Consider the following 15,178-nt stretch of genomic DNA (forward strand, 5'->3'; position numbering starts at 1 on the left):
GAAGTATTACAAGTTATAATTTGAAATATGGTTCTTTATCATTATGCCCATGATGTTGTCTGTTTCCAGTACAAATGGATTATTCCATAGCCAAAACACTCCAAAAACACAAAATTCTCTGGATGGGTGGTTGAAATAGTAACACATTTACTTTCTGATGGTTCAGTATACACAGACTTTGTTTAATGCAGAAAATTATTTAAAATGTTCTATTAAATTACCTTCAGGCTATGTGTAGAGAAGGTATATATTAAACATACATGAATTTCATGTTTAGACAGGTCCCATCTCCAAAATATCTCATTAAATATGTAATATACAAATATGGGTTTTCCCAAATAATAATAAAAATGTGAAATCCCAAACACTGCATATCCCAAACATTTTGGACTAGATGGCCCATGTGATCTCTTCCAACGCTATTATTCTATGATTTTGGATAGGAATATCCAGCGTATATTTCAATCATATTCTGCAGTGCTTTTCAGAGGACTCATCTCAAGCATTTGGCTTGAGTCATAACTCAATAAACAATGTGTGAAGTACATGCATGTGTCAAGAAGTCTTTTCAACAGGTCCCTCTTGAGCTTCTACATCCAGGCAGACTTTTAATTTAAAATGCATTCCAGGTGTGTGGCACAAACTTCAAGGCTTTTAGAAAATGGCTTCACAGCAGTGCATGTACATGATGCAGTTGCTTTACTGGGTTTGTGTCTTTAAGTATCCAGATAGCATCCATGCTGCAAGCCCCTTCTACTGGCAACTCTTTCATTTCATGCCACACCATGGTGTTTAACCATTGTAACAGAAGTTGCAGACTTAGCATTAACTTGCAGTTTAATGTGAGTGCTTTGTGGTGGTATACCAACATCTACGCTCGTGTAGCATTACAAAGGATGATATTCCACTGGTGCAGATTGACCAGGCATGTCATTATTATTATTTCTTTGTAAAAATTGCATCTCGCTCATCTTTCTTATAAATGGTGTTTAAGGCAGCATTGAAATTAGAGGATTCAATTCACAGATTCCGAAATAGTAATAAATGTTGCGTGAAAGTTCTAAAGACAAAATAAGCACAAACCCTGGACTAACCATTTTATTTTTAAAAATCACTCTCACGTCAAAATACCTTACAAGTAGTATATCTCAGAAAACTGATATTTTACATTTCATGCATGGCCTATAGAAGGGCCAATAAAAACCACTGAAACTTATGTTCCACAGGTACATATGAAGCAGTGTGTATTACATATTACAGCAGCAATGGGAACTTGGTAATCTCATATAGCCAAGTCTTTGATACCAAGCTAATTAAGTCACTGCATTCTGATGCTTACTGCACATGGACTAATTTGGGGAAATAAAGTTGATTTCAGAAAGGATCCTTCAGCCCATTTGTTATACTTTCAGTGATCAGTTTGTTTTAAATGTCCTGACTTCTTTTTTCCTCCTGCAATGAGACATTTTGCGTTGAGGCAGCTGGCAAAGTGTGAGTCTGAAGTGTCGCAGTACAACTTACACAATTGCTGAGTAACTCTGGCAACTACACCAGTGGTTACGCTTCTCGTTTGTAATGCTTTTTGATCTTTAATGAACAACAATTGTAATATATTAAGAGTGTGCCTTAACCTTGAAGCTTTTGAGCACACGCAGCTGTTGGGAAAATGTAATTCTGTTCACACTGTAAGAGCCGTTTCACTTAACACCTCAACAGGTATGTACTGAATTACCAGGACTTTCAAGGGTAGAGCGCTCTCAGACTTTCTTTTAACAAAGGATTACATAAGCAGAAAGGATAGCAGCCAGACAATTGCATGGTAAAATCAGAGGATGCACCTGCTCAGGTGAGCCATGGACAGGCTGTTCTAATGTCATATTAATATGAACACTTGTGTGCATTCGGTAGTGATAACATTTCTCCCTGTTCCGCTGGCTCTGCATTTGGTATGCAAAAGGCTTGATTGCCCCTGCCAACCACGCAATAATTCTTGCTAACATCTTCTGAGTTACAACATTTATAAAGTTGCAAAGTGGAGTAAACAAACCATCTGTTTGGCTTTACCATATATGTCATGCTCTCTTATTAGCATATTACGATTCATTTAGTAAACAAATTTGGTGATTTTCTTCATGTCAAAGTCAGAGGGAGCTGGAAGATGATTAACATTCCTGGGACAGGCACATTAATACATTGCTTCCTCTGCAAAGTTAAGTGGCTTCTCAGGAGAATCGCCCCTTGTTGACAAGATGAGACTGTCAATTTTGTTTGCCTGCCACATTAGGGGCCATAAGGGGATGGCGAGCTCTGAGAATGAGGAGCCGTGTAGGCAGCATCATTCACTGTGAATTGAGAAAAGAAGTCTAATTCTGATAAATGGTCGACCCCAATACATCCTACCTGTTATTACAACAGACGTGCTGTATCTGTGCAGTAAATTAGTTAAACCCCTAAAGAGTTTGGTGAGAGCTTATCTTCAAGTGAATAATTTGAGTGGAGAGGGAGCTGTCTTCGTGACCAGTGTGAATGATTTGTTTCATATTGAAAGGGATTGTAATGACTGGGTTCCCTGTCTTTAATTTGCAAGAATTTGCTTGTCCTTTATATCCTGCATTTAATAAGCACTTCTTTACTTTTTTTAATAGGTGCTGAACTGTTTTTTACCTTTTGGATTTTCTTCCTATAAAAGGTTAATATTTTTTCAGATTCTATGCAATCCATTAAAAAGCCCTATAGAATCAAACATGCTGCTCGAGTAAAATTTGCCCATATTTCACTAAGTAACACAACACTCTGTCTGTAACTACTGATTTCAAACGTTAGCAATAAAAAGATCTCCCATTAAAAATCATCACTTATGGAAACATTTGAAGCAACACACTGCAAATAGAAAATGTACATATATGTGTGTGAGAGAGAGCAGGAGAATAATATAATTAAAGTATCTTATAACGTGGGCTTTGGTGATTTCCCCCTCATTTGCTTTCTTTTTCAATATAAGAAAAAGCAAGGCAAAACATGTAACATTAGACAATAAAACTGCAGAGCTATGCTTATTTCCTTGGAAGGAAGCCCCATTAAATTTAATAGGACATAGATCTGAATATACATATATATATAATTAGGTGTAAGACTAGGGAATCACAACTCTTTCCCATTGTCTGTGAGGGTCAAATTGATTTATGATTTCAAAAGTGAGAAAAATGGGGTTTGCTTCTGTCCTAAAGTAACGTTGGGTATTACTCATTCTCACATGTATTCATGAACAAATTGAATGCTTTCCTTTGACCTCTAGATCAGGGATTCTCAAATATTTTCCATTCGTGACCCCTTTCTGTCTGAGAAATTTTTGTGTGACCCCAGGTATACAGATATATGAAAGAGGTATATATCTCAGACATTCACTAATAAATCAGCATTTGCAAGGCTTGCCAAACAGGCAGGTTTCCCTTTCTGTGGAGTACAGCTGAAGCATTTTCTGCAGCGTCCACTGTAAACACTGAACATTGTTGCTTTCAGTTTTGTGTAAATGATGGTGTTCAAAAACTTTTATTACTGCCAAATTTTTCATGACTCCACTGAGCTAAGGGGACCCCATTTAGGGTTGGAACCCACAGTTTAAGGCCCCTTCTACACATCTTAATAAAATCCCACATTATCTGCTTTGAACTGGGATATATGGCAGTGTGGACTCAGATAACCCAGTTCAAAGCAGATATTGTGGGATTTTCTGCCTTGATATTCTGGGATATAGGGCTGTGTGGAAGGGCCCTAAGAAGCAGTACTCTATTTAATGCTGAATCCACAGGGGATGTGGTGAGATTTTTGTCCCTGAGGGAACTTCCAGGGACCTCTGTGAAAAACTCTCCCCTTTTTATGTTGAATGCATAAAGAAAGCATGCAAGGAGTATTACACTCAATGACTTCACAAGAAGTTATGCACAAACCATTTGAGGTTACATAGTTGTCTCATATTTTAGGATGAAATTGTACTAGATGGCCTGGTTTAGCATAGTTTGAGTGTGAGACTATGGCTTTGTAGATTATTATTTATTATTATTTATTTCTCACATTTATATCCCACCCTTCTCACCCGAAGGGACTCAGGGCGGCTTACAACAGTGGCAACATTTAGATGCCCATACAAACCAATATAAAACAGCACATAAAACAGTTAAAACTATTAAAATATATTATGAATTAAAAATATACATTTCAAACATAAAATCAGACCCGTTCTTCATGCTTTGTCCACGAGGATTAGGATTAGGAGATTAGGATTTGAATCCCCAACCCCCCCCCCCCCAGCCATGGAAACCCACCGGTTGATTTTGAACAATTTCATACTCTTTCAGCCTCAGAAGAAGGCAAAAGCAAACCCTCCCTGAACAAATCTTGCCAAGTAAATCCTGTGATAAGTTTGTGTTAGGGTTGTCATAAGTCAGGAGTGGCTTGAAGGCACACAACAGTAGCAACTCCAACAAGAAAAATTTAAAACTGAAATGTGCCTTTTTCATCCAATTAAGATTTATTAACAGCCATAAAATCCTCAGCTCTTATCATGTGAAGTTAACAAAAAGACTAGAACAAAAAGTAATAGTGAAGTGAAAGAAAAATTCTAGTATTTACTGAATATTAAGGGGCAGGTCTTGTTTGTATGAACAGGAAAGTAGTAAGAATTGCCACCAATTTTCTTTACCCAAAGATAAATTCAAAATGATTGTGCAGTGCGAAATTCAGCCTCAAGGGAAATGTCTGAAGACTTTCTGAAGAAAACCAGAACAGTTATGATAAAACGAATGACATTCCTCAGGGCAATGTCTCACACACTTCAAGTGTTTTCAGATTTTACCTAAAGAAATTTTTGAAATACTGGTGAAAGTGTGTTCTCAATTAAAAATCTGAAAAATGTGATGGAAGCCCAATTTTGGGAAGAAAATGTTACCCTTTTTCACAAAGGTTGCCTATATCCCGAAAATAAGCAACAACTGTGGTAACTGACACAGCCTTCCTGTGGACTATACATAAGTGCTAGACATTGTATATCACCATGTTTAAATGTCTTTTCCATTTATGTTACTTTATTTGCTTGTAGTATTAGCAGCTTTGTTCATAGATAGCAGAGCTATTTCTTAAGTCTCATCGTTTTCTCCAAGTTTGTTCCAACCCATTTCCTCTTCATAGTTATATGGACAGTTGTGTGCATTTTTAAATAAAGCATCCTCACTCTAATAGACTTTAAACTCAATTGTTTTAATATTAAATCTCAAAATGTAAAAAAAAAAAGCCTTGTATCAGATGAATACATCTGTTTAGATTTCCATATGATGTTGAAGGGGATTCTTCAACACCAGCAATATAGATTAAGAAATGAATGTAACAGAATCAATTCTTTTGAACTGTGGTTGCATAATGGAAATCGACTACTATGAATGAACTCATGTTCAGAAGTTATGAACAGCAAGGCTAATGCACTGCAATGAGTTCATCTTTATTATTGCATTACACCTGAATCAATTGATAAAGCAAGTTTTTTTTAAAGCTAGGAATGGCACTTAATTGAATAAAAGTCAATGTAATTATATTAGGAGAAGCCAATGGTACTGCTGACAGCGGAAAAGGGACCTTGCTGACGAAAGTGCCAGAACTTGTCCACACATTTCTGCACATCGTTTGCCTGACAGATATTAAGGGCTGGTACACAGTTTAATTAGATTACTGATAGCTACTGCTATAAATGATGTGAATGGATATTGCATCACTTTCTAATGATAGCTGTAACTGGTTGCAACTTTTAACAAGTTATCATCAGCAAACCAGCCTTTATTTGAGAACTGGAGGCTTTTCAACGGATGTAAAATTAATGTTTCCTTGTGCTTTACATTTGGAAATTTTGATTCAGTACATTTCCATCGGTTTTTATCAGCAGGAAAAAAGATTTCAGGAATAACATGATTATTTCTTCCTAACCTCATAGATATGAAAGTCAGTTTGCTGGGAAAACTGGGGAAAGTAAGCTATGGGGAAAAAGTGGGGACATCCTCCCCCCTCCCCCCAATTTCAAAAACAGCTGAGCATGAAACCTGCTGAGATTGCAGTGAATGTGAGAATCTCAGGTCCCTTCTACATTGCCATATAAAATCCAGATTATCTGCTTTGCAGTGTAGACTCATATAATCCAATCCAAAGCATATAATGTGCATTATCTGATTTGATAAATTGGATTTTGTGCCACTGTAAAAGGGGCCTCCGCTTCAAATGAACATTCAACTTTCAAACTCACTGGTGACCCTAGGAAAATCAAAAGCTACTCCACAGTGTTGTTATGACCAAGTTAATAGGTTGCACTCTGAAAAATGAATGTGCAAATTTGATTTTTTCCAATGAGCCTCCAATGAGCAAGTAATATAGTCTCTCCCATCTATCTTTACCTCAATGCTAGTCTCGCCAGTCTTTCCCTGTCCATTATATAACATGCCTGGATTCCTCTGTTACAACAGGCAGAAGTGAGAGATTACTGGGCAAGAGAAACAGCACTGGTGCTTCTTCTAATAAGCCTCATTGTGAAGCTAAAAAGTAATACTTACTTAACCTCTCAGAAAGAAGACGGGAAGTAAATGTAGCAAAAGGCCATACTGTTCATGTGCAATGGCTATGCCCAATAGCCCATTTTGACCACTTTCCAAAGTCATGGGGAAAACTTCTGGATTCTCTTGACAGGCTGATGAACATGGCATGCAGCAGACACTATATCAGTGGTTCTCAAGCTGTGGGTCCCCAGGTGTTTTGGCCTACAACTTCCAGAAATCCCAGCCAGTTTAACAACTGTTAGGATTTCTGGGAGTTGAAGGTCAAAACATCTGGGAACCCACAGGTTGAGAACCACTGAACTATACAGTTATTACAGTTAAAACTGCCACCATGTTTCAGCTCGGTTGCACAGTGTATTCAGAGGAGCAAGCACACTTCATTGATGAAGGTATATTGCACTGCCAAATTTCATAATGATGGCACTCAAACACACTAACTAGCACAACAACTGAACCTTGTTAATTGGTAGACATGCACAGTTGAGAGGTCCCTGCATTTTCCTGAGAACATTTCCCTTTGAATGATTTGCCATCTGACACCCAGAATGGGTAAGAAATACGAGAATATTGCCAAAGAGAGTGTAAGGCCCACATTTGTTTGTTTATCATCCATGTATATGAACATTGGGCATCTGTTCAGGAAAAATCTTTGAATTATGTGAATTTGCCTTTGTCTGATTTGATTTATGATTTTCGATTGTGCGGTTGGTCCAGGTAACCATCAGTACAACAGTGTAAGTGAGATGAAGGGTGACAGAAAATGATCTCATGGCTGAAGCATTTTAGCCTGTATTTTATTGTTTTTAAGATTTTCTATTTTTTTATTTTAAAAAAGCCAGATGTGACCAGATTGGAATGTGAATTTGTTCTCTTTCTCTTTCTCTCTGTCTCTTTCTCTCTATCTCTTTCTATCTCCCTCTTTCTTTTGTGATCTCGATTTAGCAAAAGATTAGAAAGCTGATCTTATCACAAGGTAAGCTCAGCCTTCGTAAGTGCAGTGTGGGGGATATGCATAACACACTTCAATGTTCAGAAAAAGCAGTAATACATTACTTGCTATGAAAGATAGTTATCCCGTTGGGAATGAATGAACAGTATATGCTTTCCACTCCATCCTCCGCTCCACAGATGTATCTCTCAGTAGCTCTTCTCCATTGGGAGAGATCTCCATTTGGAACCCAAATTTACCCTCCTTAAATATCTATCCACCTTTTAACTACAAACAGCCACCTGCCTTCATTTATAGGAATGCGGCCTGGTATCCTAGTTTGCTATATTTAATAAGGTAAATGAGTTATGACAAGGTATGATGAATCACATAGCTATCGAAAATTAAGTCTAGTTGTTCTATCTCTTCTCCCTTGCTATAATACACAGTTGAGTTCTTTGGGCTGTGTTTTAAAGCCTAGCTGGTTGAGAGATACACTACTAATTGAAAATGTGATTTGAACAGGCAATGTTTAAACATAAAGGATTTCAGTTATATCATCTTTATACTTAGCCTCCCCAGTTCTTCAAGGGATGTCCGTGTACAGAAAGGGCTGGCTTTATATGTCAGGAATTGCACACCCAGATTGAATCTAGATGTGAGTCAGTCTTAATGTGCACATGTGGGGATAAGGCATCCATTGTGGCCCCCAAATTACAAGAGAAAAATGAGAACATACATTTACATCAGCATTGAAATATGACTAAGGATACAACGTAGCTGGGAATACACCGTTAAATTTGGATTGGAAAGCCTGCTATTGATGGTGGTGGTGGTGGTGATGATATTATTATTATTATTATTATTATTATTATTATTATTATTATTATTATTATCATCATCATCATCATCATCATCATCATAATCATTTAGTTAATATTCCTATTTTTCATAAAAATATTCATTGGGGGGTGATTGCGCAACTGTGTTAATTTGATGAGCCATGTTTCAGGGCTGTAAGATAGAGCAGAATTGAAGATGTTCAAGGATTCCCACCATAGTTTACATGATTCCTTATCACAGTGATTCTTATACTATCTGATGTGGGGACTGCCAACTTTTCCTCCAATCAGCAGCAGGATCAGCAGCAGAATTCTGTTCATCGGCTACAGTTGTTCCTTTCCTGGAAACATGCAAGAGACTGAAAGCTGATGGCTTATGGACCAACATTGGTCCATGGATCATCCCTTTCAATAGTCACGTTATGAGACTATGCTTCTTGGCTTTGCATGTTGGGTGACTCCTCACGCTGCAACCCTTGCTATTGATTTTTGCAAAATAATATCTAGGAAAGGGGGAACATGTAGATAGAACAACAATCAAAGATATCTTGCATTATATTTGTCGTTGATTTGCAAATTCGATTTGCAGACAGAGACCAATAATCTTGGGTTGGAAAGAATAAGAATTTTAATTTTAATAGCTTATTTCCATTTGTTTTATGTGCTCTTTTTGTAATGTAGCCTGTCTGCCCTAATTCTTCACTTATTTTGTTCTCACACACAAGAGCAAATGACATAAGAAGCCTTCCCAATGGGCAAAATTGCAAACATTTTAAGCATTTGTCAGTAATTTTGTTCATGGGACGGTTTTTTTGTGTGTGAAAGGCTCGTGTGTGTGTGTGAAAAAAAATGGTGGTCTGCTGAAGCTGACTCTTGCATGAAGAGCACAATCCAAGACTTTGGATTAGGAGACATGGCTACAGCATGTTTCCAACAGTGACTCAACACATCCACTTCCTTGCCAGCGGGGAGCAGAGGGGTGGCAGACAAGCACCTAGTTATCTTCCTATGACTCGACACTCAGCAACAAGGATCCACAGAGATCTGTGGGAATCCACTGAAGGTCCACATGGGAAAATTACTGCTGTGCATAGGAAGATAGCTGGGTGCTTGTTCTACTAGTACTCAAAAGCCATGGAATGGCTATGATGGAGCAGAGAACCACAACTGAAAAAGTGTTGATTGGGAGGGCTGCCACCAGAACTCTGTGGAATCACATAAATTCACTACAATTTGTAGAATTCTTCAAAATAAAGTAAAATAAATTATTTCACATGATTCAACATGGATTCCGTTTCCCAAATCATAATGTGGTCCCAAATTTAAACGCTTACAAGTGTTAGATTCTATTTTAAAATTGTAAATACCCAGAACAGGCATGTAACCCGGCCGGGGGGGGGGGACTTCAGCCCCCCCCCCAACATTCTCAGGGTGGTCTGCGAGAAGGCCTTACATTTATTATTTGAACTGTTATGTTTATTCATATCATGATCTGATCACCATGCTCAATATATCCCATATGCATGGGGGTATTGGGATAACAATACAAAAGGTTTGCTAGGGTAGATCCTCTCTCACCCAGACTCAGCCCCCCCTTGAACCAAAATCCCAGCCCCTCCCAAATCAAAATCCTGGTTATGGGCCTGACCCAGAATAATTTTATTGCATGGTCCACTACTATTGGTAAGAGGATAAATCAGCCTAACCTTACTCTTCTCCTTTGTCCTCAGTTGGCCAATGCTAATAATTCACCACCATCAAGAGTTCCAGTGTTGCACATTCAAAAATGATCCCACTGATTTTCTTCCTCCGTATCTAGTTCCTCCCTGTCTGGTTTATGTAAAAAAATTGGAAATCGCAGTGCTGTTAAACCATTGATATATAGTATTAAAAGGTTCATATTGTTGATTAGCCTCATATGTAGTAGGTTAACCAAAAATGCCCATGAGAGATGCAATTTCTTGCAAGATTAATTGAAGAAAAACAACTTTAAAAAGGCTGAGAGTTAGTGTAATTGTGTCACATTTGCATTTGTAGGGAATATTGGTTCATGTCTAGCAATGATCTGATTTCCAATTAAGAGGGCAGCAGCCACAATAGTAGTTGTAGAAGTTGTTGCATTGCATGCAATCTTGACTCAATGCATAAAGCTTAAATGTAATCAGCAATGCTATATGTTTTTCTCCCTTCCCATCCCTTTCCTCTTTCTTTCCTAGACATAGTGCTAACATAAACCTGCACCGTAAACTGTTGACCAAAGAACTGGATGACATGGGACTCGATACTTCTCAGCCCTCACTTAGCAAGGACCTCCGGGATGAATTTTTGATGAAGATATATGGGGCCCCACATCAAATGGGGTTTGATATAAGGGAAGATACATCCTCCCCAGCAGGTACTGAGGACTCCCACCTGAATGGGTATGGAAGGGGCATGTCAGAAGAATATATGGTGCTAGATCTGAGCACCACCTCCAGCATCCAGTCTAGCAGTAGCATCCATTCCTCCAGAGAGTCTGATGCAGGGAGCGACGAGGGGATTCTCCTCGATGATGTTGATGGGGCAAGTGACAGTGGAGAATCGTCCCACAAAGCTGATGCTCCAGCTTTAGGGGTTGGCATGGGTTCTGAAGTTCCAGGATCTCTCATGTTTAGCAGCGTTTCCATGAACAACGGGGGGATCATGTGTAACATTTGCCACAAAATGTACAGCAACAAGGGAACTCTCAGGGTGCATTACAAGACTGTGCACTTGCGAGAAATGCACAAGTGCAAAATCCCTGGATGCAACATGATGTTTTCCTCTGTTCGTAGCCGGAACCGGCACAGTCAGAACCCTAACCTGCATAAAAACATTCCATTTACTTCACTAGATTAGTTCAAAGATGGACCCGGTAAATGCCAGCTCTCAAGGAGAGCCTGGTTTCTTTGAACAGCCATTTACAGACTCTTCTATAAATATATATAAATATGAATATAAATATATATCTTTTTTTCTTTTTTAAGAAAACAGAAAAACACCAGGTGCTTCCCCTGCTTTTTTTCCTCCCTAAGTTTCGTTTTGTTAAGATTATTCATTTTGTGAGGGTTGGGGTAGTACCTTTAACTTGGGATGAAGTTTCCACTGCTCTAAACAAGACAAAAACAAACAAAAAATGAAAAAACCCTTGTATTTTAAAGCCCACTTTTGTTACAATATTTGTGGTCATCTCCAAAGAGACTGTGTCTTCTGCCTATGACTGTTGCCTGCAACCTTAGAAAAAGAAAAGGGGGCAAATGGGACAACCCTGAAGAAACAAAGCACTGCAGAGAGAGAAAGAGAAAAAGGATAAAAGAACAACTTCTGTTGTCTTTTGTGTATTTTAAACAATTCAGAGGACCGTCAACTCCGCATGGCTGTTACACTTGTATATATTGAGCCTTGAAGGGCCCGTGATGTAAAACAATTGTATTGATGGTGATTTAACTTTTTTGTTTTGGGATTTTTTTAAAAAAAACATTTACATTTACATCCAGTGGTTAGATATGCGGGGGTGGGGGGTAGTTTGCTGGCTCGCTCTATTCATTTATATTAGCTTCAGTGCACATTTTTTTTTAAAAGGAAAAAACACAAGGTCTTGTTTTTTAACTACCTGCTAGAGAGGCGTAATAAGGAGGTGCTGGCATGCTTTAGAGCACCGGATTGGATACAGGTTTTTTGTGTTTGTTTTTTATTTTATTTTGGGTTTTGTTTTTGTTTTGGTCTTGTTACTATTACATAAATCCAGTCATGCACTTTTTTCTTACACAATGTGGGGATGTGTAATAATATCCATACCCTTTTTTCCCTTAAAAGTATTGCCATACTTCAGTGTCTTATTAAAAGAGAGCGAGCGAGAGAGAGAAAAAAATACAAGTGATTTGGTCAGTATGGGGCAAGAATGCCGAACAAAAAGTGTTAAGTGTTAACACAGAGCTGCCAACTTTGCACAAGTTTTCAGTAACCAAAATAGAATCAGATGCTGTTAACTACAGGCCAAGATTTTGGCAGTCAGTAGAAGAAGAAAACAATCCTAGGAAACTGGGAGGAAGGAAAGAATAGACAGAAATGTTCTTCTCAGGTTCAAAATATTATCTACGCTCACAAAAGAAGACCACAGTTCTTTTGTAAAAGGAAATGAAAGCTACATGGTGAGATGGTGGAGACATGTCTTCACATAAGCAAAGATAGGCTTTCAGGAAATAAGTATTTTGGGCTGCATTCCTATGCATTCCTTTCAGGAAGTAAGTCCCGTAGAATTTAAAGGAATTTGCTTCTGAGGAGATATACATAGGATTGCACTGGAAGATGGTTGCCACAAACTGATATCATTGTCATCTTGCCTTCATAAAGTTTTCCAGTTTACCTTCAAAAAAGGCAGCATGTGCTATAATTTCATTAGATCCAGCATTTTTCTCATTCCAGTCCATTGGTTTCCACTTGTGGGGTGTTTAAAAAAACTGGATGTGATGGTATCCTATCACACATCCCCCCTTACACCCTATATATTACTATGGAGACATATGTCAAAGATACCATGGGCAAGATGAGAACACAGAAGTGAGGTGCTGCGTATAATGTTTATAAAGAAAGCTTCAGGGCTGCATATCCCTTCCTGAAACAGGTTTGTGTGTCCTCTCCTGAAGACCAAGCTTCAGTTGCATAAGGCAGCAAAACCTCTGCAAGATTGTTCCATGTGCACCAGGGAGTGCTATAGAATGCTTAAGGAAAGCTTTTACTGAAGCCACCAGAAGCCATTAATGGCACAGACACTTAAACTTCGGAGAATATGTGTTCCTTTCCCTCAATTGGGTAATTTGCCCTTTAGAGAAATCAGAAGCTGGTGGCACTGGTGATGGTGGGAGGCGGTACTCAGGACAATTTGTTATGGTCTTTTGTACTTTCCAGACATGATTTGTCAGAGAGGAATTAAACTCAAGTGAGGAAAGAGCACATCGGAGAGGAAACCAATGATTAAGGAAGGCAGGGAGAAGCTGGTCTCCAAATCCTTTGTTTTGCTTTGTTTTGTTTCGTTTCTGGTGTTTACACATCTTGTCTGAGCATGGCAAACCACACTGGCAGCCTACCTTACCACAGCATACTGACTGAATGATGATATTTACTTAAGCTTAGTCTACAGCCAAGATCATTATGGTGTGTGTCATATAACAGATCCTTTTTGAAAAAAAAGGGATACACAAGGAATATTTCCACATGCTGTGTATTTCTAGCTCAAAGAGAATGTTTTTCTTTCCTAGAACATTTCCCTTGTAACTGCGAAACCAGAAATGCTGGGTTGTTTTCAGCTTCCAACTTAAGTCTGTTATGTAATTTCAGCAACTGTTAATTGCATATCAGCAAACCAGCCTGTTAATTTTACTAGAGGAAACTAGTCCAGGTAAATAAATTCCCTTTCCACCATGGCCCAAAGCTATAGTTAGTTATGGCGAAAACCCATTGGAACCACTTCTCATTCTTTTCCATAGGACTTAGTCCTGACTAGCTGTCGCTTTAGGGACATTGTGAGCCACAGTAATTTTTAAAAATGAACAAAACAGAAACACTATTTAGTGTATCTCCATGTGTGTGTAAAAAAAATTAAGTCAAATGCCTTATTTTAGGCCATATTTGTTTCTTTTCAAATAGTAAACACAATATTTACAGAATTCATACAGATGCTTTAAAATGTTACCAACCAGTGTGTATAAAATATGTTTATATCAGAAATATGTTTACATCAAACCTCCACAATTTTGCTGACTTGATTATTTTTCATTGTGCTTTGTCTTTTTTTTCCCAAAGTCTTAATTACTTTTTTATAAAATTGAATGAAGAGATGCTTTGTTTTGTTTTATGCTGCGTATGTACCGTATGCTTGTGAAAGGGAACATAGAAAAGTAAAGGTGTGTTCTTCCTAACCATATGAACCTTTGTAGTGTTATCTGTACTGCACTGTCTCTTCAAACACCCCCAAGTTATTAGGAACCAAGTGAGAAGAAATACTGAAAAGGCAAACAAACAAATTGCAAAATGATATCTAAGGAACAAAAAAAAAAACACTGTTTTTGAAGTATGTATGGTATAAATAAATATCATTTTTAATGAAAAACATATTTGAGGTATATAAATAATTCTTTCCTGAAAAATCACTGTTCTGCATTCTCATTTTACTTTTGTTTCTGTTAAAGGTCAAGTGGCTTGGTAAAACTAGACTGGAAACTTAAACATCATCAACTAGACCTTATTCAGCAAATGAGTTGTGCAGACAACATCTGTTTGTTGCACAAAATGAAACAGGATGGCAGATAATTGTAATGAATCAGAGAGAAATATGCAGATGGTTTAGGCAATAGCATTCTTTCATATCTATCAATATTTGAAACTATGAGAGGGAAAGGACCATGGTCACAATAGGCTGCACACTTAAAGAAATTTTTAAATTATTTGTCACGCTTCCTGTATTAGGTAGGCAATGTTGTGCCAAAAGAACTACAGTGTGCCTTGAAAAATAAAGACATTATTTTGAATGCATCTACCATTCTGTGCTCACTTAGGCAACAAAGCTGAGCAGCACCCATCCTCTCTCAAACACTATATGAGCACCACTATCATCCCAAGGCCCATAGTAAGGTGGCCTACAACTGCTGCCAGTTGGTGTAGATTGTAATGAGTCAGTCGCACAGAAAGGTAAGATGGACTTTCCCAATGTAGCTCATTCTAGAATCAAGAGGCAAAGGGCAATCCCCAAAGCATCACCAATATCCAGCACCATTCCTAAGCATTGACTGGCAGCACAAAGA

The 15,178-nt window shown here is 38.1% G+C and overlaps 1 protein-coding gene across 5 annotated transcripts in view; it reads left to right on the forward strand.

Annotated features, from left to right (window-relative positions):
• Positions 1–14,489, forward strand: part of bnc2 (basonuclin zinc finger protein 2) — a 472,589-nt gene extending 458,100 nt beyond the window's left edge. For 4 of the 5 annotated variants that reach the window (XM_062971890.1, XM_062971889.1, XM_062971892.1 and 1 more), the window contains one exon: positions 10,577–14,489. In XM_062971890.1, the coding sequence (XP_062827960.1) occupies positions 10,577–11,237 (661 nt within the window). In that variant the 3' untranslated portion in view covers positions 11,238–14,489. Of the gene's footprint in view, positions 1–7,532; positions 7,564–10,576 lie in introns of all 5 variants that reach the window. The other variant, XM_062971893.1, reaches the window with a different exon arrangement.
• Positions 14,490–15,178: the final 689 nt, after the last annotated feature.

The sequence above is a fragment of the Anolis carolinensis genome, chromosome 2 (genome assembly GCF_035594765.1).
Source record: "Anolis carolinensis isolate JA03-04 chromosome 2, rAnoCar3.1.pri, whole genome shotgun sequence".
NCBI classification, from domain to species: Eukaryota; Metazoa; Chordata; class Lepidosauria; order Squamata; family Dactyloidae; genus Anolis; species Anolis carolinensis.